Here is a 23,968-nt window from a genome sequence, read left to right as displayed (position 1 = left end):
GCCGGTGTGGCTCAGTGGCCAGAGCGTGGGCCTGCGCGGACTCAAGGGTCCAGGATTCAACTATGGTCAAGGGCACAGGCCCGGGTTGCAGGTTCAATCCCCAGTAGGGGGCGTGCAGGAGGCAGCCGATCCATGATTCTCTCTCATCATTGATGTTCCTCTCCCTTCCTCTCTGAAATCAATAAAAAATAATAAAATAAAAAAGAAGCCATAGCCAGTTTTCTCAGTGCTTAGAGCATCAGCCTGTAGACGGAAAGGTCCCGGGTTCGATTCTGGTCAAGGGCACGTACCTCAGTTGCAGGCTCCTCCCCAGCCTGGGCCCTGGTCGGGCGTGTGCAGGAGGCAACCAATCGATGTGTTTCTCTCATATGGATGTTTCTCTCTGTCTTTCCCTCTCTCTAAAAATCAATGGAACAATATCCTCGGGTGAGGATTAAAAAAAAAAACACAAAAAAAGAAAACAGCATTCACTCGGCCCTCCCCTCCTCCCTCCTCCCTCCCCCGCACGCAGGGAACCACGCTGCCGCCCACTTCAGCACAAAGCCGCCCCTCCAGGCCCGGCAGTGAGAACCGAATGTTCCGTGTTCTGCAAGCTCACGTCTCTCTTCCCGCCCGGAGCTGCCTCTGCAGGGAAGCCGCCCCTCAGGGAGGCCTCTGAGTCAGGGAGCTGAGCTTCTGCAGCAACCTCACCGCCTCCTGCCCGGCCCCGACCCCACCCGCAGAGGGGGTGCTGTGTCGGCACCTGCCCCCAACACCAACCCAGCCACCCGGGGCTCACGGGGGCAGGGGAGCCCTGGGAGCGGGGCAGGGACAGAGGCGGGACCCCAGCCTAGAGCTCCGGGGGGTCATTCCCTGAGCGGGTGCTGGGCCCGGCCCTGGTCTCAACACCCCATCTTTTGATCGTCACCATCTACCAATAGAGGCTGGGGTCCCCGGCCCCCGAGGGCGGAACTGAGGCTCAGAGCGGGGACTTCACTGAGAACTTCATTATTATTTTTGTTGTTAATCCTCACCCCAGGCTATTTATTCCCGTGGATTTTTTAGAGAGAGAGTAGAGGGAGGGAGGGAGGGGGGTGAGAGAGAGAGAAACATGGATGTGAGAGAGGCCATCAATTGGCTGCCGCCCACACGCACCCTGACCAGGGCCCGGGATCGAATCTGCAACCCAGACACATGCCCTTGACCGGAAATCGAACCTGCAACCCTTGGTGCACTGGCCGCCGCGCTGACCACTGGGAACACCAGCCAGGGCAGCGTTCTGTGTTTTTTCTCCCCAGACGCGCACACCATCCTCATCACTATCGGAAGAACTGCTGTTCTAAACGCCCCCACGCTGTTGTAAGAATTTGACTTAAATTCCCCGGCAGATTCCCAGCCTCGGGAGGCAAACAAATGCCCGCTGTTTGCAGTCACCGCTCCTTGGGGCCATTTGTTACGCAGCATTCTCTTTTTTGTTTGTTTTTTGATCTCAGAGAGGAAGGGAGAGGGAGAGACAGGAACACCAATGGTGAGAGGGAATCATTGACTGGCTGCCTCCTGCACACCCCCCACTGGGGACCGAGCCCACAACCCAGGCATGTGCCCTTGACCAGAATCGAACCCGGGACCCTTCAGTCCGCAGGCCAACGCTCTACCCACGGAGCCAAACAGGCCAGGGCTGTTCCGCAGCATTCTTGTGCCAATGGGTAACCGATACAACGCCCTGTGAAAGGCCTCCATGCCTTCACTCACTCACTGCACGGTTCCAATACCTACTTACTAAGCATCTACTCTGTATCCGGGCGGGAACTGCGGGCAAGGCCTGCGTGGAGCCCACAGTGGGGCGGGGGGAACCCAGTGCTTATGTGAATCCAGAGAGGCTTTGGTACAGGGGCTGGGGAAGCAGCATGTCCAAGGCTGGGCGGTCAGGGAAGGCTTCCTGGAGGAGGAGTCCTGGAAAGGCACACCTGGAAAAGTGAGAGGCAGCTGGTGTGTGTGTGTGTGTGTGTCGGGGGTGGCCTGTGTGCTGGCAGGAGGGTGTCTCAGGCTGGAGGGAGGAGGGAGGAGGGAGGAGGGAAGAGGGAGGAGGGGGCAGGGGCGTGGCTGGCGGCGGCGGGGCCGTGCCTGGCTGCTGGGAAGAGCTGCAAGGACCCTAGGAACGTTTTGCGGGCCATTTCGCAGCTGGGACTCGATCCCGAGGGTCCGAGGGGCCTCAGCCTGCGCTGCCTGGTCAGACCAGCACGCGAGGAAGGTCACGGGCAGCCGCGGGGGAAGGGGCGGGGGAGGGGGTGTCAGAAGAGCCCCTGACAAAGCCGCCGGGCGAGGCTGCCTGGAGAGCAGAGGTCCCTGTGCCAAGCGCATTGCGGGTGGTGACGGTCCCTGGAGCTCGGCGCGCAGGTCGGCGCTGTCCGGCTGCCCGCTCCCCGCTCAATCGGCTGGCCCCACCCGCTGCAGACGCTGCCCCAGCCGCCCAGGAGCCAGGACCCCCCCTTGCTCCCCCCTGGCCCCCCCCCCGACTCAGCGCACCCCTGGAGAGGGAATTCGCTGATTGGGGCAGTGACCGAGGGCAGCCAGCCCTCCATATGTGCCACCTGGCCCTGCAGCGGGCACCCCATCCCAGCAAGGGCCCCCCAACCCATAGCAAGCCCCCCCACAAGTCGCACCGCCCCCCTCCACCACTCCTGGGAAGGGGCGCGCAGACGCTGGTCGCCGCCGTCTGGGGTTCAGGTCCCGCTGCGCCAACGCACGGCGCGCCTCCCGCCAACGAGCATTTTTGATGAACGCTGTGACTTTGCCTTGACATTTAGAGGCAGCGGGAGACCATTACCGGCGCAGCGTCCGCTCCCACGACAGTATTTCTTAATTATCAGAGGCAGCCGCGCTGGGAAGCGGCCCAGAAACCGCGCGCTCGGTTCCGAGGGGCCGCCTCCGGCCTGCGGGGCGCGGGGCATTGCATTCAGCCCTTCAGCCCGCGCAGGGCGGGGGGGGGAGGGGGGGAGGCGGGGGGGGGGGGGCACAGGGGTGCCGGGCTGCGGCGGCGATAGGGTGCGGGTGGCAGGGATTCAGGGCATTGGCCTGGCCTCTGCCCGCCCCAGGCCCCTCCCCTCCCCTCCAAGCGCATCTCAAAGCCACCGGGGCCTCCCCACAGCACTGAGCCCCCGGCCCCCACCCGGTTGGCTGCTGGGCAGAGGGGACAGGAAGAGCCGGCTTCTCCCTCCGGCCAGGGAAGTTCCTGGAGGAAATCCCATCTGCAAGCCCTCTGGGTCTTCAGGAGCCAAGGAAGGTCCCCCCAAGTTCAGAGGGGTCAGTTCTGGGAGGGAGTCCCCGGGAACAGGGGGACAGGAGGACAGGGGGGAAGGACACAGGACACGCCTTTAGACCGGTGGACAGCAGAGGAGCTTTTTTTGCTTTTTTAAAAAATATATTTTTATTGACATCAGAGAGGAAGGAAGAGGGAGATACAGAAACATCCATGATGAGAGTCATGGATCGGCTTTCTCCTGCACGCCCCCCGCGGCCGATGGAGCCCGCATCCCGGGCCTGTGCCCTGACCGGAATCGAACCCTGACCTCCTGGTGCATAGGTCGGCGCTCAACCCCTGAGCCCCACCGGGCGGGCTGCAAAGGCCCATTTCTTGCTCGAGCTGCGCAAGTCCACTGGACCGTGCCCTGCAGCTGGCCTCCTGGTGGGAGCCAGGCTGACGGAGCAGCCGCCACCTCTGCCTTGCCTGTCACCCGCAGAGGGAAAGGGGTTCTGAAGGTCGTCACCCCAGCAGTTCAGTGTCGCAGCCCACGGGGCCAACTAGCGATATCCACTCTCAGCCTGTGGGCCAGAGTGAATAACGGGGTCCCCACTCCACCCCAAGGGGGCCCCCCAGAGGGAGGAGGCGAGGTGTGGTGCACACACCACATTGGTGTTTTCGTTACCCCCAGGTTTGCACAGAAGGAAGTTGAGGCTCAGAGAGGTTAAGTGACCTGCCCAAGGTCACACAGCGAGGAAAGAGTGGCCCTGGGACTCACACCCAGTTCTGTCTGACTCTGTCAGTCTCTCAGCTGTCACCACTGATAAGCCCCAAAGTGCCGCCTGTTTAATCCTGTTTGTGCAGAAGATAAACACCCGCAGGGAGGTCAGAGGATGGGAACCACCCACCCCGCCCCTCCAGCAGGGGGTGCACCGCCGGAGAGGTGCACACAGAAGCCACACAGCCACCGAGAGGGAAGCACTGGTCCAACACCGACCGGCTCAGTCCTGTCCCAGACACGTTTCCCGTGGCCCCCATAGTATTTAATTTAAATGGAATTTGTTGCCAATAATGAGAAATCAGTAGATTCCAGAGAGGACGGGAGGGGGAGAGAGAGAGAGAATCATCCATGATGAGAGAGGGTCACGGATCGGCTGCCTCCTGCACGCCCCACACTGGGGATCGAATCTGCAACCCCAAAATGTGCCCTTGACCAGAATCGAACCCGGGACCCTTCAGTCTGCAGGCTGACACTCTATCCACGGAGCCAAACCGGCCAGGGCGTCTATGGGTTTTTAGAGAGAGTGGAAGGGAGGGAGAGGGAGAGAGAGAAACATCCATGCGAGAGAGACACATCGATTGGTTGCCTCTCGCTCCTGCCCCGACCCGGACGGGGACCGAGCCTGCAACCGAGGTCCGTGTCCTTGACTGAGAATCGAACCCGCCACCCTTCCGTCCGCTGGCTGGCGCTCCAACCCCTGAGCCACACCGGCCAGGGCTGTAGGGCACTTTTCCTGTGCGGAAAGTGCTAACGTGTGAAATGTGCACCTACAGGGAGCACCGAGCGGGAGGCCCTGGTCCACCCACTTCTCGCTGTTGACTGTTCCTGTACCCAGAGCCGCAGAACACAGCCCGCGGCTCCGCCCGCAGGGGCTCGTGTGGGCACCGGCCTTCGCGCCCTGGACCCTGCAGAGGGCGGGCCCACAGCGCCCCCTGGTGGCCGCGCCTGCACTGCCGGCCCCGGGAGGCCCTGGGCAGGACTCGGCCTGAAAACGGGAGGGGGAGGGGAAGGGGAGAGGAAGGGGGAGGAGGAAGGGGAGGGAGGGGGTGGGGGAGGTTGGGGGAGGGTAGAGGGAGGGGGAGGCACGGAGAGGGGCAGCCACAGCAGGCGGCTCTGCGCTCTCTCCTCCTGCAAGTCGCCCCCATCACCCCGCTGCTCCCCCATCATTCATTCAACAAAGACTTGTTCGCACTCACCTGGCGGAGCCAGGCCTGTGCCAGGCGCTGGGGCGCAGGGGTCACCCGCCCAACCTCGGGAGCTGGGGGTCCCCGGACCCAGGCGGCGCGAAGCCAATGAAGGTCCGAATGCGAAGGGCAAGTACGCGGGCGCCTTGGAGGGCAAAGCGCGGAAGCCTCCCCCTGGAGGAGCGGCCGGAAGCCAGGGGCGCGGAGCGGAGAGGCCTGGGCCTCGGTTTCCTCCCCTGTCACGCTCGCCTCCTCCTCCTGCCGGGCGTCTCACCTGCGCTCCGGGACCGGACTAAGCGGGGGAAGCAGGAGAGGTTTTCCCAACTGCAGCCTCCCGGCGGATCCTTCCGCACCCACACCTGGGGCCCTGCGATCCCACCCCATCCGCACCCACACCTGGGGCACTGCGATCCCGCCCCCCACAGCCCAGGAGGATCCGGCCCCTCCCCCCCACAAAACCCGACAGCGGGTTCCCACTGTGGTTAGGACCCGAACTACGGGGCCCTGTGGACTCGCCCCGGCCCGACTCTCCAGCGCCCTCGCCCGCCCTCTCCGCTCACTACACTCCAGCCACACGCACCCACTTCCGGCCTGCGCGCTGCTGCCTCAGGGCCTTTGCACAGCCAGGCCCCGTTCCTAAAGGGCTCTTTTCCGGATTCCTTCCAATCCTTCAGGACACAGCGTGAAGGGCACTGCTCCGAGGACACTTCTAGAAACACTCAACACCTGCGTGGCCCCTCCCCCAGCCCCCCAACACCTCCTCTCATCACTCACCTCGCTTTTCCTTCTTCCCTGCCACTCAGTGCTCTCTGCAGGCATCCGACCTACTCGCGTACCTGTTCACTGCGCCCCCCGCCCCCCCAGGAGGGCAGGGACCGCTCCTGCTTTGTCCGCCACAGTATTTCCAAGGTGGGGAACACTGGGGCGCTATCAGATCCAAATAGACCCCCTTCCACTGCTTCTGGGGACCCCCGGCTTCCACGTGCTGTCACGTCCCAAACCCAGATCCTGCGGCTCTTCCTTGGAAAGCTGGAAGCCCTGGGACAGCCCTTGGCCAAGAATCGTTGCCTCCGCGTCTGCAACTGGGGGACCCAACCCCACACAAGTCCCAGATATACACAGAGGGTCTGACACAGGGCAGGGCGGGAACGCATCTGTCGGATAGATGAATGAGCGAATGAAAGAACGATGCATCTACATGGCCCTCTCAGAGCTCAACTCCTCAGTGCCCAGCAAGTGCTCTGCACACAGTAGGTATCTAATCAATGCTTGCTGGGGGCCCTGCACCTGAGACCTTCTATAACAGTCCTCAACCCCACAGGGCAGGCTCCATCTCCATGGCACCCTCAACGGGGAGCTCAGAGAATCACGCGTCTGCACGCCCATGATTCCGTTCCATGCTGAGCCACGGCAACTTCACATACGTGGCCCTGGCTTGGATTTTACGGGAGTTATTCTTGCCCACACGATCCATGGAGAGAGGGTCGAGACCCCTTTGAAAATCTGAAGACTATTCAGTAAACGCTCCCGGGGGGGGGGGGGGGGAATGCCCGGACACATGCGTGAAATGCAATCTCGTAAGGTTACAGGTTCCTGGAGCCAGGCTGTGACCTCGGGCCACCACCACCCCCAATTTAAGGAGGTCGCCTGCAGCCCCTCTGAGAGCGCAGGTCCCTGGACAACCTGCGGGGACAGCTCGCCCCCAAGTGGCCGAGCCGGGAATGGCCCGGAAATGAACCTATTTCTCTAGGGCCCTGAAGTGGGACCTCGGACCAGGCCCTGTGCCTGCTTTGCCCTGGTTTATGGGACGGAAGCCCAGCTGCCCATCACCAGTCGGGAGCTCACCCTGTGATGTAGGAAACGCACAGAACGTAGAGAGTCTCTGAGTGTGTCTGAGCCAAGCGGACGGCCGCTCCCAGGAGGCAAGCTCAAGGAGCTGCGAGAGTGCGCGTGCGAGTGGCAGGTTTACAGCCTTAAAAAAAAACCTCTCTCTCTCTCTGTCTCTCTCTCTATATATACATATTTCAGAGAGGAAGGGAGAGGGAGAGGGGGAGATAGAAACGTCAATGATGAGAGTCATGGACCAGCTGCCTCCTGCGCGCCCCCCACTGGGGATGGAGCCTGCAACCCGGGCCTGTGCCCTTGACTGGGAATCGAACCGTGACCTCCTGGTTCCTAGGTCGACGCTCAACCACTGCTGGGCTGTTGAGCAGTTTTCATGTCCAGACCATCCTCTGTGGTTACTTTTGGCCTCTGAGTCTGCAGGGCTCCCCTGAGCGTGTCGGGTGAGCACCGTTATTGTCCACAAGCCTCACCCCAAGGGCTGTGGAAGGAGGTGGGGGCCGGGCAGCTGCCGAGGTCGCGGGCCCCATCCCAGAGGCTGACGTGGATGCTCAGTGACCGAAATGCCACCTGCGTGTTTGCCCTGGAGAAACGCGTCCGCCCAACCGTGCTTTGGTCCCTGACACGTCCCAGCTCCTGGCACGGCGCCTGGCGCCCCGTAGGGAACGGATGCTGGGAGAGTTCGCCAGAGGGGCCGACGGGAGACAACTTCTGTCCGTGGGGAGGGGCCCTGGGGTCATGTGTACCTTGGGGACCATGCAGCCATTCACAGGAAAGCGGAGACTTGCCCTGCCGGTGTGGCTCAGTGGTTGAGCATCGACCTATGAACCAGGAGGTCCCGGTTCGATTCCCGGGTTGTGGGCTCGATCCCCAGTGTGGGGCATGCAGGAGGCAGCCGATCCGTGACTCTCTCATCATTGATGTTTCCCTCTCTCCCCCCCTCGCTTCCTCTCCGAAATCAGTAAAAATATATTTTAAAATAAATAAATGCATACAGAAAATGTGAAATACACGCCACGTGGAAATTTTAAAACAACGGAGAGGCAGGTATGCAGCCCAGCCTGAGGCTGGGCGGCTTCCGGAAAAGAGATACTGACTCAGAGCCCAAAGCGTCCCAGAAAGTTGCCCCCCCCCCCGACACACACACTCCTACCCCCACCAGCAAACAGGCCGTCTCAGACTCGTGCTCGCTTTTTTAAAAGGTTTATTACTCCAATAGTGAATTCTTTTAAAAAGATGATAAAACTCATTTTTCTTCCAGTAGAAAAGAGACAGAGGCGCTCTCGGGGCGGGAAGCCGTGAGTGGACAGGCCCCCCCCAGGCCGGACCCCCAGGCTGCAGGGCCCTGACCTCCCCGCCTCTGGCCCGGCACCAAGATGGGGGGCCCTCATGGGGGGTAGCTGGGGCGGGGCCTCCACCACCCCAGGGGCCGGCTCAGGAATGCAGCTCCATGTCAGTGTCGCCGAGGGAAGGGCCTCCCCACCGCCAACCCCAGGAGACCAGAGTCCTGTGGGGGTGGGGGGCCGGCCCCAGGCCTGTGTGAGGGGCTGTGCCCACGGCCCCCCTCCCCCGGCTTTGGCACGAGACGTCTGCGCCCCCGGGCTGGGCTTCGGGGCAGCGGCCGCCCTGGGAGGAGGAGCCCTGTCTTGCTGGCTGGTGGACAAGGCGCTGGGGCCCAGTGGTCCAGTGGCTGACCGACTCGCCCACGGGCCCATGAGGGCCTTGGGGAGAAGGTTCCAGAACAGTTCCCGCTGGTGCGCCGCTCCCCGAGTCCCCTCGGTAGCATCCCCATCCCTGAGCGTGTCTGACACACCTGTGCGCACGGCCAGGTGTGGGGGTGTGCAGTGTTTGATCACACGTGTGCAGTCAGACGCTGGGGCTGGCAGGCTGTTCGCTGGGAGCGTCCTGGAGAAGCGGGGTGCCGGGGCTGGGGAGCCCGGCTGGCTGAGCAGCAGGGCTGGGCTGGCGCTTGGTATCTCGGGGAACCTGTGGAGAAAGGGGGAGCTGGGTCGTCAGGCCCCGCCCACATCTCGCCCACGCCCACCCCCAACCCAGCCCCACCCACACCTCCAGCAATACTGTTATCACAGCCAAACCGCGAATAACCGAAATGCCCGTCACCAGGAAGCCAGCAGCAGGTGACACATACACTCTGACACCCAGACAAGGCGGAACTCGGCAAAATGTTAGCCCTGAGCTTCGGCAACGTTAACGATCTTAGTGCTGCCGGCCGGCGAGGCCCAGGGGTTGAGCATCAACCTGTGAACCAGGAGGTCACGGTTCGATTCCCGGTGGGGGCACAGGCCTGGGTTGTGGGCTCGATCCCCAGTGGGGGGCGTGCAGGAGGCAGAGGATCCATGATTCTCTCTCATCATGGATGTCTCTCTCCCTCTCCCTCTCGGAAATCAATAAAAATATATTTAAAAACTTATCCTTCTGGACTCATGGAGGCCGCATTTCCTGCCTTCTCCCCAGCAAGGCCGCCCCTCAGGCCACCCCAGCATCCGGGTGCAGGGCAAGCTCCCCAGGGCTTGGCTGGGGACACAGCTGTTCACCCCTTCCCCTCCCTCCTCCTCCTCCTCTGCTTCCTCCTCCTCCCCCTCCCCCTCCTTCTTCTCTCCCTACCCCGTCCTCCTCCTCCTCCCCTCCCCCTCGCAGGGCCTGCAGCACCTGCCAACACAAACACACCGGCTCCCACCGCTTCTCATCTTCTGTTTTATTTCCTCCTCCGCCTGGCAGCCAGCAAGTGGGAGGGAGGCAGCCAGCAAGTGGGAGGGAGGCAGCCAGCAAGTGGGAGGGAGGCAGCCAGCAAGTGGGAGGGAGGCAGCCAGCAAGTGGGAGGGAGGCAGCCAGCAAGTGGGCGGGAGGCAGCCAGCGGGCCCCGCACGGCAGGCTGCGCCTCACCCGCTCCCGGCTCCTCCGTGGCTCAGGGCGGCTAACCCCCGCAGGCCCACGTTATTCAGAAACAAAGTGACATCCCGGCTGGTGGCTGGTGAACCTGTCCTCCCGGGACGGACGCCAGGGCCTCGGGTTCGATCCCCAGTCGGGCGTACCAGCATCCACCCGTGAACGCATCCGTAAGTGGAACAACAAACCTCTCTCTCTCTCTCTCTCTCCCTCTCGGATCAATAAATTTAAAAACAAAAACAGGGACTGGGCCCAGGAGGAGGGCTCCCCACGGCCTGGCTGTCACCTCCCCGCCCCCCCCCCCCCCCCCCCCCCGCCTCTGACAGGTGCAGTGCAGTCAAGGAGCCAGCTCAATTCCGTTCCCAGGGGAACTGCGAGGGGCTTTCCAGACCCGAGGAGCACGGCTCGGTCGCTGCGCGGGGCACGCTGGTCCCAAAGCCACTCCCTCTCCCCCTGAAACTCCAGTCGGACTGGGCGGCCTTTTGCTGCCGTTTCTTCCTCGTGTGTGTCTGCCCGTTTCCCCTCCATCCAGGCAACCCTACCCTCAGGCCCAGGGCGGCTTTCCAGTGGGTGCCCCAGTTCTCTTGGCCAGTCCCCCAGGCTCACGTGGGCCCGTGGCTGCAGGATCCCCTCAGGGGCCGTGGAAACAGGACTCCGGCCCCGCCCAGCGTCCACCTGCCGGTGAGGGTGAGGGAGGGGCTGCCGTGGCAGCTAACGTCCCGGAAGAGGCTCCCGCACCAGAGCTGCTTTCCTTTTTCTCCTCGGCCCGAGGACATTTCCCCATGTATTTATTTTAACATTTAAAAAAATATTTTCTACTGATTTCAGAGAGGAGGAAAGGGGGGGGGGGGAGACAGAAACATCAGCGATGAGAGAGAATCCTGGGTCGGCTGCCCCCTGCACACCCCTGACCGGGGATCAAACCGTGACCTGGTTCATAGGGCGACGCTCACCCACTGAGCCGCCCGCGGGGCCATTTTTTTTAAGAGAGAGCGGGAAGGAGGGGGAGAGGGGGCGCCAGAAACATCGATGTCAGAGAGACACATCGATCGGTTGCCTCCTGCAACCGGGCCGGCTATCCAACCTGCAACCCAGGTATGTGTCCTGGACCGGGAATCAAACCCTTAGGTCCGTGGTCGGCAAACCGCAAAATACCGGCTCTCCCACAAAATACCGACTTCTGCGCACGGGCCACGAAGTTTCCATCGCACTGTACGTGCGCGCCCGCACATGGTATTTTGTGGAAGAGCCACACTCAAGGGGCCAAAGAGCCGCGTGTGGCTTGCGAGCCGCGGTTTGCCGACCACGGCCTTAGGTGCATGGATGACGCTCTAACCATTGAGCAACACCGGCCAGGGCGAGGCTGTCGCACCCGAGCTTTGAGAGGCTGCCTTCCCACACCTGGATCCTGCCTTCGCCAACACAGCCTCGTCGATCAGACACCAGCCCAGAGAACAGGAGGCGCCCCAGGTGGGGATGGGAGGGCGGGGGGCGGCGGGGAGGCGGGGGGGGGAATGCTGCCATTCGCTGGGAACCTCAGAAGAGCGGGCTGTGCGCCCAGAGCAGAACAGACAAACGGGGTCTCTCGGTACCTCGACCCTCCAGGGGGATCCGGGCCGAAGAAGCCGACCAAGCCCGCCCGTGTCCGGGGTTCTACTCGCTACGGGCGGGGTGGGGCGGGCGGGCGGGCGTACCTGGTACCCACCTACAGTCTGGCCTCCTGCAGCACCGTGCCCTTGGGAGCTGCCGCCATCAGGGACTCGGAGTAGGCCTGCATGGCCTCCTTGTCCCGCGAGCCCTTTTTATCGCGGCTCCAGAACAGGTAGCACCTCTCCTGGAAGAAACCAGCGCGGTTATGGGCGGCGGGAGGCCGTGCGGGAGTGGGTTACGCCGCTGGTTCCCGGAGGTTCCGGAGGCCCGGGGGAGGGTGCGGGGTTCTAGAGTCCGACACCCGAGCGAGGGGGGCTGGCCGAGATGTGGGGAGTCGCGCTGCCCTTCCCCAGGGACAGGAGAACCCGTGTCTTTGGGAGACACGCTTGGTGCGTGGGACAGGCCGTGCTGAAAAGCGTGTGTCCACTTGAGGATTTAGGAACTGAGGTGGGAGGAATCGGCCGGGAATCAGCGGGTCGAGCAGGTGGCATTTTAAATCAACCAGAAACAGAGATTTTTCTGCTAAAAGAGTTCTGATTTGTCCGGTTGGCGTGGCTCAGTTGGTTGAGCGTGGACCCATGCACCAGGAGGTCACAGGTTCGATTCCCGGTCAGGCGCATGCCCGACTTCCCGGCTCACGCACCAGTAAGGGGGTGTGCAGATGGATGTTTCTATCTCTCTATCCCTCTCCCTTCCCCTCTCTTTAAAATCGATAAAAACATATTTTTTAAAAAAAGCGAGTCCTACATTAAAAAAAATAGACTTTTGATTCTTTGTAAAGAGTGAATGGAGAAGAAACACTTCTCTGAAATTAAAATATGTTGAGGTCACCAGGAGGTGACCCTTTTGCTGCTGTTTTCTTGTTGCTGTTTTTTAAAATACGTTTTTATTCATTTTTAGAGAGAGAAGAAGGGAGAGGGAGAGGGAGATATAGGAACATGGCCGATGAGAGAGGAACGTCAATCGGCTGCCTCCTGCACGCCCCCTACAGGGGACCGAATCCACAACTGGGCTGGCGCCTTCTTGGTGCATGGGACAGCGCTCAACCACTGAGCCACCCTGGCCGGGCATGACCCTTCTCTTTCTATTAATCAGGACAAGCATAGCAAGATTTCAGGCTAAGCCGAGACCTACATCACGGGAGAAACTTCCACCAAGGGGCGTCCAGTGAGCCCATGGGAATGATGGAAGCAACGACCTCTCACTGGGCTTGGGGGCCGGACTCAGAGCTGGGGGGTGAGGCAGGGGAGGGGCCCACGCCAGCCTGTCCCGTGGGTCCTCGCTCTCCTCCTGGGCCCCCTTCGGATGGATGATGAGGAGAGACAGAGGGGACAGGAGCCCAGCCCCTCCCTGGCTGCCCCCCCGGGAGCCTCCACATGGGGCTCTCTGTTCACGAGTGGAAACCCACGCAGGGAGGCAGCCATGGGCTGGGGGCCCTGCTCTGGCCCCATCCACCCTCCCAGCGTCATTTAAGCCAAAAACCTGTAGGGGTTCCCTTATCACGGAATGACAGCCCCGCTCAGTGACAGGGCTCAGGGGCCCCGGCAATGTCCCTCAGGGCTCGGACGCCAGGGGCCATGGCGTCACCCTCGCTCTCACCAGTGTGAACCGTCCCCCACGGGAGGGGTGTCTGAAGGCCCAGGCTGAGCCAGGGGGAAGGGTCGTTAGTGCCCAGCAAGCAGGCGAGAGAGCAAGCTGCCCCGAGAAAGAGAGAGAGAGAGAGAGGGAGCGAGAGCTCTGAGGCAGAGAGTGGGCGTTGCAGAGGGCCCAGGGCAGCCGGAGCTGGGCGACGCCCCCAAGGCCTGGCCTGGGGCCCCAGGGCGAGGAGGGGCCACCAAGGTGGCTTTCTGGTTCGTGGATCCCCAAGGGCTTCTCCGGGCTCCCTGCCACGGAGCTGTGTCCCCTCCCGCCACACAGCTGTCACCCCTCCCCACAGCCCCCGGAGCCCTGCCCTCACAGGCCCACCCCGTGGGGCGCACCTGGTCTCAGGCTCACGCGCCAGCCATTTCTGTGTCCCCCAAGCTGCACGGAGCCTCAGAAACGGTCCGCCGCTCACTCACCGGAGGGGGGTCCATGCCATGAATGAATAACGAATGGCATCGAGTCAAGAAGGGGTCCTTCTTGTCACCCCCTCTTCTTCCTGCCTCTAGGGGTTGGGTGCCTCCTTCCAAACCCAACCTGTGCCCACCCTGGTCCCAGCCGCCATCTGGCTCACTGGCCCCGGCGTCTGCCCCTCCCACTGAGGACCTACTGGCCGCACAGCCGAGGGCCCAGCCCTGCTCCCCTGAAAAGCCTCCAATAGCCCGGCCCGGGGGCTCAGTGGCTGAGCGTCGACCTATGAGCCAGGAGGTCACAGTTCAATTCCCGGTCAGGGCACAGGCCCGTGTTGGGGGCTCGATCCTCAGTGGGGGGGCGTGCAGGAGGCAGCTGACCCGTGATTCTCTCATCATGGATGTCTCTCTCTCTCCCTTCCTCACCCTCGTCTCTGAAATCAATAAAACCATATTAAAAAGTAAAAATAAAATAAAATTGCGCACGTGGCCCAGGCGCGTCCCTCCCGGGGAGCCCTGCTCTAGCCGCTCCCGTTCGCCGTCGCCTTTCTCATCTGTGACTTGATCTCGTTGATTTGCCCGGCCTTCCCCTGTCTCCCGGCGGGAATGCCAGCCCCCGGCCCCGGGAGCAGGGACAGCGTCTGCCCGTTCGCTGCCCCGCGCCCCGCCCCTGACAGCCTGGCTCCCAGCAGGTGCCCCCGTGATGAACACGCCATTCGGCCCCAGGCCTCCCAACCCCAAAGCCCACCACAGCCCCTCCACGGCCGGGGTCCCAGGCCTCCCAGGACAGACGGACAATGGCAGGCAGGACAGGAGATGCAAGCACCCAGCGACAGCTCCCCGTCCCCAGCACAGACGCTGGGCGCTGCCCGAGGTGGGCGCCAGGGTCCTGGAGGCAGCAGGAAGGGACGGCTGGGGGCGCCCGCCCGGCCACGCTCCGGCCGCCACTTACTTGGCTCCGGATCTGGTAGATGACGGGGACGAGCAGCAGGAGGCCGCCCAGGGCCAGGAGCACGTACTGGGCGCAGTGCAGCACCTTGGGCAGCAGCACCAGCTGCAGGTAGAACTTCTGCAGGGGCTCGCCCTCCATGGCCCCCCTCTGCGGGGGAAGAACGACAAACACGTGGGCTGGGGCCACACACATCCCTGTCCCCCAGGCCCCTCCCCCATCTCAAGCCTGCAGGGGCCTCCATGTCTTCCAGGGCCACACGGAGAGACTACATTTCCCAGGCTCCCTTGCGGTTGGCAGGGCCATGTGACCGCATGCTGGCCAATGGGACGAGGGCACGGTGATGCGAGAACTTCCACACCTGGCTGGTGAAAACCTCTCCATCACTATCCCCACCCACTGAACTCGGGTGGATTCGGAGGGTCTCCAGGAGGGTGGCCCCCAGGACAGGAGGAGCCTGGCCGGCCCGTATCAGACTGGGCCGTGAACTTGACATTCTGAGGCTGCCTGTTCTGGCCCGGAGTTCACTCTAGGTTTTTTTGTTTTGTTCTGTGTTTTAAATATATTTTTATTGATTTCAGAGAGGAAGGGAGAGAGAGGGAAACATCAATGATAACAGAGAATCACTGATTGGCTGCCTCCTGCACGCCCCCTACTGGGTATTGAGCCCCCAACCCGGGCCTGTGCCCTGACCGGGAATCAAACTGGTGACCTCCTGGTTCATGGGTTGATGCTCAACCACTGAGCCACCCCAGCTGGGCAGGAGATCACCCTGGTTTAAAATGAACTAGGCCAGGCCCTGGTCTGTGTGGCTCAGTGGTTGGAGGTTTCGATTCCTGGACCAAAAGGTCACAGGTTTGATTCCTGGTCAAGGGTGTGTACCGGGATCGCAGGTATGATCCCGGCCCTGGTCGGGGCATGTGCAGAAGGCGCCGTGTCTCTCACATCAATGTTTCTCTCTCTCTTTCCCCCTCCCTCCCTTCCACGCTCTCTCTCAAAAAAAAAAAAAAAATCAATGGAAAAACATATTCTCGAGTGAGGATTACAGTGAACTGGGCCAGCCCTAACCGGTTTGGCTCAGTGGCTAGAGTGTCGGCCTGCGGACTGAAGGGTCCCAGGTTCGATTCTGGTCAAGGGCATGTACCTTGGTTGTGGGCACATCCCCAGTAGGGGGTGTGCAGGAGGCAGCTGATCGATGTTTCTCTCTCATCGATGTTTCTAACTCTCTGTCCCTCTCCCTTCCTCTCTGTAAAAAATCAATAGAATATATATTTTTTAAAAAATGAACCGGGCCAGGCCCTGGGCAGGGTAGCTCCGTTAGAGTGTCATCCCGATACACCAGGGTTGCGGGTTCGATCCCTGGTCAGGGGGCACATGAAGAATCAACCAATGGATGGAACAACTCAGCGTTGCCCTCTCGCTTTCCCTTCTCACAAAACGAGCGAGGCCAGAGGAGCCCTGAGAAGCCGGGAGGAAAGCAGTTCCCACGCAGAGCTGACGCCCTGAGAGCAGTGGCGGTCCTTTCAGAAAGTACCCTGGCCTGGGGCTCGGGCTGCCCCGTTTGGGGGAAGTTCCTGTCTGCGACGTGCGAGGTTTCTCTGGATTGTTCTAGGTCCCACCGTGGCTGCCCTGTCCCCACCCTCCTCCAGCCTCAAGTGCCCGCACGGCCTCCCCACTGTGGCACCAGATGCCGCTCTCGAGGAGCCCAGCGCAGGGACCGCCAGGCGGCCTTACCTCCTCAAACCACACCAGCGGCAGGACCACGGGCGCGATCTTCCTGGTTTGCCTGGAAATAAGGGAGACGGAGCCAGTGAGAAGTCTCCTCACGGCATTATCCGTGGGGTGCGGACGCGGTCGGACACGCCGTCGGACGCTGGGGGCAGGAGGGCTCTAGCAACGACTCCACGGTGCGGGCTGGAGGGGCGGGCATTTCCTGGCAGGGAGCCGCCTGGCAACCAGACAAGATCTTTTTCAATTAAAAATTCACAGCCAGCCCGGCTGGCGGGCTCAGGGGGTGAGCATCCACCCACGAAGATCAGGGTTCGATTCCCGGTCAGGGCACAGGCCCAGGTTGCGGGCTCGGTTCCCAGTGGGGGGCATGCAGGAGGCAGCCGATCCATGATTCCCTGTCATCATTGATGTTTCTCTCCCTTCCCCCCTCTCTCTCTCGCTCTCCCTTCCTCTCTCTGAAGTCAATAAACGTATATTTTAAAAAAGGGAAACACACAGTCTGGGAAAAGTGCCCCGCCCCGAGTTGACCATTATCGTCCCGTGAGCTGGTCTGAGCCCCTCCCTACGGGGTGCTGAGAGGGCCGCTGCACAGATGGGGGGGGGGGGCAGGCTCAGCACAAAAAGCCACAGCCTGGCCACAGCTCCCCACACTCCCTGGGGCACCCGCCGGCCGAGCCTCCTGCAGGGCAGCGATTCACAGCGCCCCCCGCAGAGCTGAGGCTGGGAGGACACCATAGAAACACGCCTGTGTTTCTAAAAACGGGAGGAGTTCAGGGCAAACAGCACTGGATGGGGACAGACCTTCCCAGCAGGCAGCCCAGGTCCCATGCCGTCCCTCCTCCGCCCTCCAGGGGGCGCGAAGCACCGCGGGGAGACCAGCTCCCCCGAGAAGGCTGTCCCAGCGGCAGGGACATCGGGCCGCGGTGTGGCCCCCCTCGGGTCACAGGGACACAGAAGCCCAGGAAGGTCAGGGTACCGCCGCCCCCCCGCCATGGGTTCTGTGGCTTGAACTCTGAGCAGCCCCCGTATGGGCCAATGAAAAGCCCAGGGAGGCCCTGAGGGTCTTGGGTTCCATTCCCGCTCAAGGGCACACACCTGGCAGGTTGCAGGTTAATTCCCGCCCCGGTGGGGGGGGCGGGGGGACATGTGGGAGGCAGACACTCAGTGTGTCTCTCACATCCATGTGTCTCTCTCTCCCCCTCCCTCCCTCGCTCTCTAAAAATCAATGGAAAAGACATCCTAGGCCTGGCCGGCCTGGCTCAGGGGCTGAGTGTTGACCTGTGGACCAGAAGGTCAGGGTTCGATCCCTGGTCAGGGCACAGGCCCGGGTTGCGGGCTCGATCCCCAGGGTGGGGCGTGCAGGAGGCGGCCGGTCCATGATTCTCTCTCCTCACTGATGTTTCTATCTCTCTCTGTCCCTCTCCCTTCCTTGTCTGAAACCAATAAAAATATATTTTAAGAAATGAAAACTGAAAACAAAATCAGTGCTTAACCTCCCCCCCCCCCCCCCACGAAGTGAGCTGTCACAGCGGAGAACGCTGTCGGGTGGTTCCTTTGTCACACACTTGGTTTTGCCCGGGTTTTGTTTCTGTCCCTCGCTGGGCGCCAGGCACGCAACTCAGCCGGAAACTTCCGGGGGGGTGGGGGGGCAATGGGAGGAGAGAGTGGGGGTCCTGGGGCGGGGCCCCCGGCAGAGCTAAGACTCCCATTAGGGAAACGACTCCCATTAGGGACCCAGGGGCTGCCCCTCCCGCAGACCCCGGCCCACTCACCCGATGCCTTGCACGGCCTTGATGTACAGGCTGAGCTGCAGCTTCACCGAGCAGTTCATGGGGATCCCCGTGACCTGCGGCAACACGCACAGTGAGGGCCTGGCCCCGGGCGCCAGGGACACCTGCCGAACCCCCTGTCCCTGTCCCCGTCGCGCTCCGGACGGGCCTGTCCCAGCTCCCTGGCCCCCCTCCACCCACTCTAGAGCAGGGGTGGGGACCGTCCGGCCCTCGGGCTGTGTAAGGCCCTGCCAAGCCATTAGGGGTGAGTTAATGAAATGTTTGACCGGCTGGTGCGGTTCAGTGGTTGAGCATCGGCCTATGAACCAGGAGGTCAGGGTTCGATTCCCGGTCAGGGCACAGGCCCAGGTTGTGGGCTCGGTCCCCAGTGTGGGGTGTGCAGGAGGCAGCCGATCCATGATTCTCTCTCCTCATGGATGTTCCTCTCTCCCTCCCTCTCCTTTCCTCTCTGAAATCAATAAAAACATATATTTAAAAAGTGTTGTACCAGCACTGGCCGGGGTGTCTCTGGGATAGAGCATTGGCTCGTGCACCGAATGGTTGCGGGTTCGATTCCCGGTCAAGGGCGCATGCCTGGGCTGCCCGATAATTCCCTGGCCCCTGTCAGGGTGTGTGCGGGAGGCAGCCCATCCATGTGTCTCTCTCACATCGATGTCTCTCTCTCTCTCTTTCCCACTGCGTCCCTTCCACTCTCTGTAACAATCGATGGGAAAAAATGCTCAGGTGAGGATTAGCCACAACAAAAGAACACGTTTGACCAAATACAGCGGCTGGTGTTTAAGCTGGTCCTCACGTGTGGCCCTCGAAGGAGGTTATAAATGCCCCCCGGCCCTCGGCAGACGGAAGCTTCCCGCCCCCGGCTAATGCTCCTCTCCCGCGGCGCCCACAGCACCAGGAACGAGGAGGGCCTCTCCCTCTCCCGGCCTCCACGCCGACCTGGAGGAGAGGCCAGCCCCTGGAACTGCCTGGTCCTCAGGGTGGGGGTGGGGGCGGGAGGGAGACCCACCCACAGGAATGAGGGCCCCGCGAGAACCCAGGGGACCTCGCTCTCGCTCTCGCTGGAATCCCCCCGACGGCGATTATCTGCAAGGCATCCCGGGCCGGCTGGCACCTGGAGAACTTTCTGGTAGGTTGGCAGCCTCTGGTAATTGGCAGGCTGATAAGTCCTAATTAATTTACTGTCTTATGATCCTTTTACAGACATCCCTCCCTCACACAGAGATAACCAAGCTCTTGAACTATGGAGTCGGAGCAAAGGAGGGACCTTTGACGGTTTGATATCCCAGAAGCTGTGGAAGCCAGAGCGAGCTGGGCTTCTCCTCCCCTTCCCCCCTCCCCCTCCCCCTCCCCTGGTGCCTGGGGGAGGGGTGGGCCGGCTGGGCACCAACCAGGAATCCCCCCAGAAGCCCCCCTCAGGCTGACGGTGGCTGCTCACCGGGTGGATGTCCAGGAAGAGGGAGTGCTCCTTCTCGCTGGGGTGCAGGCCCAGCACGGCCTCGGCCAGGGCGGGGTCGGCGTTGTAGAAGTGCGGGTGGGAGAGGAACAGGGGCGCGTCTGGAAGGCAGAGGGGGCGTCAGACGGGCAGAGGCGCTGGCACGTCCCGAGACTCATGCCAGTCCCGGAGCCAGACACGGGGATGCGGGACGAGGACACGCAGCCACCCCCTGAGGAGCGTGCTGCGACGATGACACGATGCAAACGACAATGACTAGACAGAGAGGGTCCCTCCATTCGGTCTGGAAGCCAGCAGGGGCCGAGCTCTGTGCCGGGGGCGGGGGCGCGGGCACCTTCTGAGGAAGGACGAGGAGGCGCCAGGCGGAGGATGGAGGGTGGAGGGCGGTGGCATTCCAGGAGGAAGGGGGGGCAGGGGCAGATGCAGGAGGTGGGAGGGGCACGGGGAGCAGACGGTATGGAGGGAGCTGTGGGAGCTGAGGCTACAAAGGTGAATCGAAGCCAGATTGGACCTTTGGGGGGGAGGAGGGGGGCATCGCCAAGCCGCCAGGATCACAGGGGCTCCGGTGTGCACGCCCGCGGCCAGGTCTCCCGATGCCCACGGGAGGGAAGAGACACACCTTTGCTCTCGCCTGGCAGCCGGTCTGCGGGAGGGACGCTAGCGGGTGTGAGCGGGGCCTGACCCGGCTCCTGAGCGGGAAATTCCCACCCAGAAACATGCGGTCAGACATCTCCACCAGCTGACCCACGAGGCAACCCTGGCACATCCACCCAAGGTCAGGACAAGGTCAGGACAACGGCGGTGCCGCCGGACAGGGAGTGCCCGCGGGAAAGATGGAGCTGGCCTCTCAAACCTCAGCCCGAGGAGGCCCAGGCTGGTGTGCTCAGTGGTTAGAGGCCAGCCAGCTCACCAGCGGGTGCTGGGTGGCACGTCCAATGCCCAGCCCCGGTTGGAGGGCAGGCGGGAGGCGATCTATCGACGCGTCTCTCACATCGATGTCTCTCTCTCTGCCTCTCCCCCTCCCTTCCACGCTCTCTGAAAATCAATGGGAAAAATTTCCCTGCGTGAAGGTTAACAAAAAGAGAGAGAAGATGCGTGTTGGAAAGCTGCTTGAGCCTCGAAGCACCAACAGACACTCTCCTGGAGACGGTCAGACAGACAGACAGACAGACAGAGCGCGGGGACCAGACCCTCCTTCCCCGTGTGGGCCCCTGGTCTCCACAGCCACCTCCCGGCACCTGTGACACCACCGCGCACCCGAGGCGCTGTCCCGCCATCCGGACGACCCGTGTCCCATCTTCCCGTCTGCCCCGCGGGAGGAGCCCGTCAGAGCGAACGCCGGGGCCCCCTTCTCACAGCAGGGGCTGCCGGTGAGGGAGGCGGTCCCCAGCCCGGCCCTTGAAGGTGGTGCATCTCCACCAGACCCCCAGGGCTGGGGGAGCGCAGTGGGTGGGGCCAGGCTGCCATCCCCTGCCCGGCTCTCGCCCGGCTCTCGCCCGGCTCCGGCCCGGCTGCGGACAGTCAGCCCACCTGGCGTTGTGCCAGCACCCAGGCCTGCGCTTCCTTCTATTTTATTACCAAACAGCCCGAGAGGACCGCCCAGGTTGCAAGTGCTAATTAATTTATAGCTTTAGGGCGTCTGGCCTATCTAATTGCCTGGATCACCTTTGATTGTGATGGGGAGATATGTGGAGCCTGAGGCCCTGGGTCCAAGAGCTTGTCTCCCGGGAAGGGAGGTGGTGGGTGTCTTATCTCCAGATAAAATGCCACAGGAAGGCAGGACCACGCGTCGAGACACGCACAGGCACGTCCCCGCCGCCCCAAAGGTCACGTTTTAAAACCCCAGAAACCAGGTGCCCCGAGCATAAAAGAGGCGAGGAACGGGAGGTGTGCCCGGGGGAGCACTACACAGTCGGGAGAAGGCGCCCACCTCCCAGGACCACAGGATGGGCCTCGCGGAGGAGACAAGGGGCAGGAGGGTCCCGGAAAGAGGAAAGACAGAGAGCGCACCCCGATTCCACCCGCACGAGCCCGAAGGCGGGCAAGGCAGGGCCCACCGCCCGCCCGCTGCCCCCCTGGCTGAGGGAACGGCGGGGGGAGCTGCCCCCAAGCGTCCACATGGAGCCGCTGAGGCCGGAGAGCACTGTGCCCGCCCACAGCCGCACGGCCACTCGCCGCCCGGGGAGATGATCCAGAACAATCGGACCAGCGTCTTTCCCTCCGGGACGCGGGACGCGGGACGCGGTGCAGGGGGCCTGCGGAGCCTCATTCCCAAGCCCCAGGTCGGGTGTGGAGGCCGGAGGAGCTCGGGAGGGGACGCGGCCCCAGGGAACCCGCCTTTGGGGTGCGCTGCAGGGCCCTGGACTGCCCCGAGGTCAAGGACGCGGCCACAGGGCGGCGGGGGACCTGACGCGGGACGGGAGCCACAGAGCTGTTTACAGTCGCGGTTTGCGTCCCAGGTGACGGAGGTCCTGGGAGTTTGCTGCGCAGGCAACTGACAGACGCGGCTTCCTTCCCTCAGAGTATCTTTCTGCGCCGCCTTATCTCTGGCCGGACGGCTTATCAAGGGCGCAGAGGCCGGGATGGCGCTCAGAGCAGGTATGGCCTCACCCACCCGCCCTCGGGCCTGAGGTCAGGGGTCGGGGTGACCGTCCCACCCTTGAGCCTGGGGTCAGGGTGACTGTCCCACCCTTAGGCCTGCGGTCAGGGGTCAGGGTGACTGTCCCACCCTCGGGCCTGGGGTCAGGGTGACCATCCCAGCCTCGGGGCCTGAGGTCAGGGGTCAGGGTGACCATCCCACCCTCGGGCCTGAGATCAGGGTGACCGTCCCACCCTCGGGCGATGACACGTACTGAACCTGCAGGTGCTGACGTTCTGGATGCCCGACTCCAGGCACGGACAGAAGCCCTCGTTGGGCGGGTAGACAGACCCGTTGGCAAATAAGGTGCTGGGGGCCTTGAACCTGAAGGTGGGGATGCCCTCAAACACCCCGGCTTCCTCGTAGATCAGCTTCATGGATCTGGGGGGACAGACGGGTGGGGTGACCCCCAGAACGTGGCGCTGCCACCAGCAGGAGGCAGCCCGTCTGTGATTCTCTCTCATCGCTGTTTCCCCCTCCCCCTCCCCCCCCTCCCCCTCCCCCTTCCTCTCCCTTCTTCTCTAAACTCAATAGAAACATTTTTTTAAAGTGGCCCTAACTGGCGTGGCTCCGATTCCTCGTAAGGGCACAGGCCTGGGTTGTGGGCTCGATCCCCAGTGTGGGGCGTGCAGGAGGCAGCCGATCCATGATTCTCTCTCATCATGGATGTTTCTCTCTCTCTCCCTCTCCCTTCCTCTTTGAAATCAATAAAAAAGTATATTTTTTAAAACTAAAATAAAAATTTAAAAAGTGAATACACACAGCACAATCCCCTCCCGCTCTGCCCCCGGGGCACACTGGCCTGGGCCCCCAGCCAGGACACAAGCTCTGGGGATCAGGGACCTGTCCCATCCCGTCCGGCCATGTCCCCAGCGCCTCGCCCACACGGGAGGCAGGGGAGTCCCTGCTCACGCTGGGGAGTTCCCATGGGAAGGGGGACAGACAGGACCCCTGCCCGGGCGCCCCTGAGCCGGCCTCTGCAGCTGCACCTCCCCAGACCCAGGCGCCCAGGCGGACGCACCCAGGTCCTCACGCCCAAAACCCAGGTGGGAACTAGCCCAGCCAGACGGCACCAATCGTGGCCTTGTTTCACTGCCCCCCGCAGCCTCGATGGTTTCCTGCCCACGGCCACCCACGCCCCACGGCCGCCCATGGTCAGCTGCCTCCCTCGCCCTGTCCCTGTCCCAGCTGCCTCCCTCGCCCTGTCCCTGCACCAGCTGCCTCCCTCGCCCTGTCCCTGCACCAGCTGCCTCCCTCGCCCTGTCCCTGCACCAGCTGCCTCCCTCGCCCTGTCCCTGTCCCAGCTGCCTCCCTCGCCCTGTTCCTGCACCAGCTGCCTCCCTCGCCCTGTCCCTGTACCAGCTGCCGCGGCCGGAGCCTGGCTCCCTCCTCCAGGTGAACCAACGGAGCCTGCGAGGGCGCGAGGGCTGGCGAATGCCCGGGGAGCCCACGCTCTCTGAGCCACGACAGAGGCCGAGCCCCCAGGCCCCGGCGGGCGCTCACCGGCAGGCCTCGGGGCTGTAGAACTCCAGCGGGGTCTCGGGGGTCATGAACGGCGCCCACATCTGCCCGGACGTCCCGTTGATCATGTTGCACTGGTCCGAGTGCCAGTAGTTGACCTGCGGAGGCATCCAGGCCAGAGGGTCAGCGGTGACGGGAAACAGCATGGCACCGGGAGCAGCGGAAGGCCCGGCCGGGGTGGTGACCAGGGATCCCGTGGGCCCGGGCGCCGGGGTGGTGACCAGGGATCCCGTGGGCCCGGGCGCCGGGGT

General features: G+C 62.7%; 1 protein-coding gene across 6 annotated transcripts in view; it reads right to left on the bottom strand.

Moving 5' to 3' along the window:
- Positions 1-8,214: 8,214 nt before the first annotated feature.
- The window catches only part of SCARB1 (scavenger receptor class B member 1), a 36,698-nt gene continuing 20,944 nt past the window's right edge, over positions 8,215-23,968 (bottom strand). For 3 of the 6 annotated variants that reach the window (XM_036307397.1, XM_036307392.1, XM_036307396.1), the window contains 8 exons: positions 23,700-23,815; positions 22,411-22,577; positions 19,541-19,659; positions 18,088-18,161; positions 16,319-16,370; positions 14,588-14,734; positions 11,640-11,768; positions 8,876-9,013 (listed from right to left, as the gene is read on the bottom strand). In XM_036307397.1, the coding sequence (XP_036163290.1) occupies positions 11,640-11,768; positions 14,588-14,734; positions 16,319-16,370; positions 18,088-18,161; positions 19,541-19,659; positions 22,411-22,577; positions 23,700-23,815 (804 nt within the window). In that variant the 3' untranslated portion in view covers positions 8,876-9,013. Of the gene's footprint in view, positions 9,014-11,628; positions 11,769-14,587; positions 14,735-16,318; positions 16,371-16,419; positions 16,533-18,087; positions 18,162-19,540; positions 19,660-22,410; positions 22,578-23,699; positions 23,816-23,968 lie in introns of those variants that run through there. The other 3 variants (XM_036307393.1, XM_036307395.1, XM_036307398.1) reach the window with 3 other exon arrangements.

The sequence above is a fragment of the Myotis myotis genome, unplaced genomic scaffold (assembly GCF_014108235.1).
Source record: "Myotis myotis isolate mMyoMyo1 unplaced genomic scaffold, mMyoMyo1.p scaffold_m19_p_47, whole genome shotgun sequence".
Taxonomy (NCBI): domain Eukaryota; kingdom Metazoa; phylum Chordata; class Mammalia; order Chiroptera; family Vespertilionidae; genus Myotis; species Myotis myotis.
Note: the sequence above shows the minus strand (reverse complement) of the source record. Positions and strands in the feature narration are given on the sequence as shown.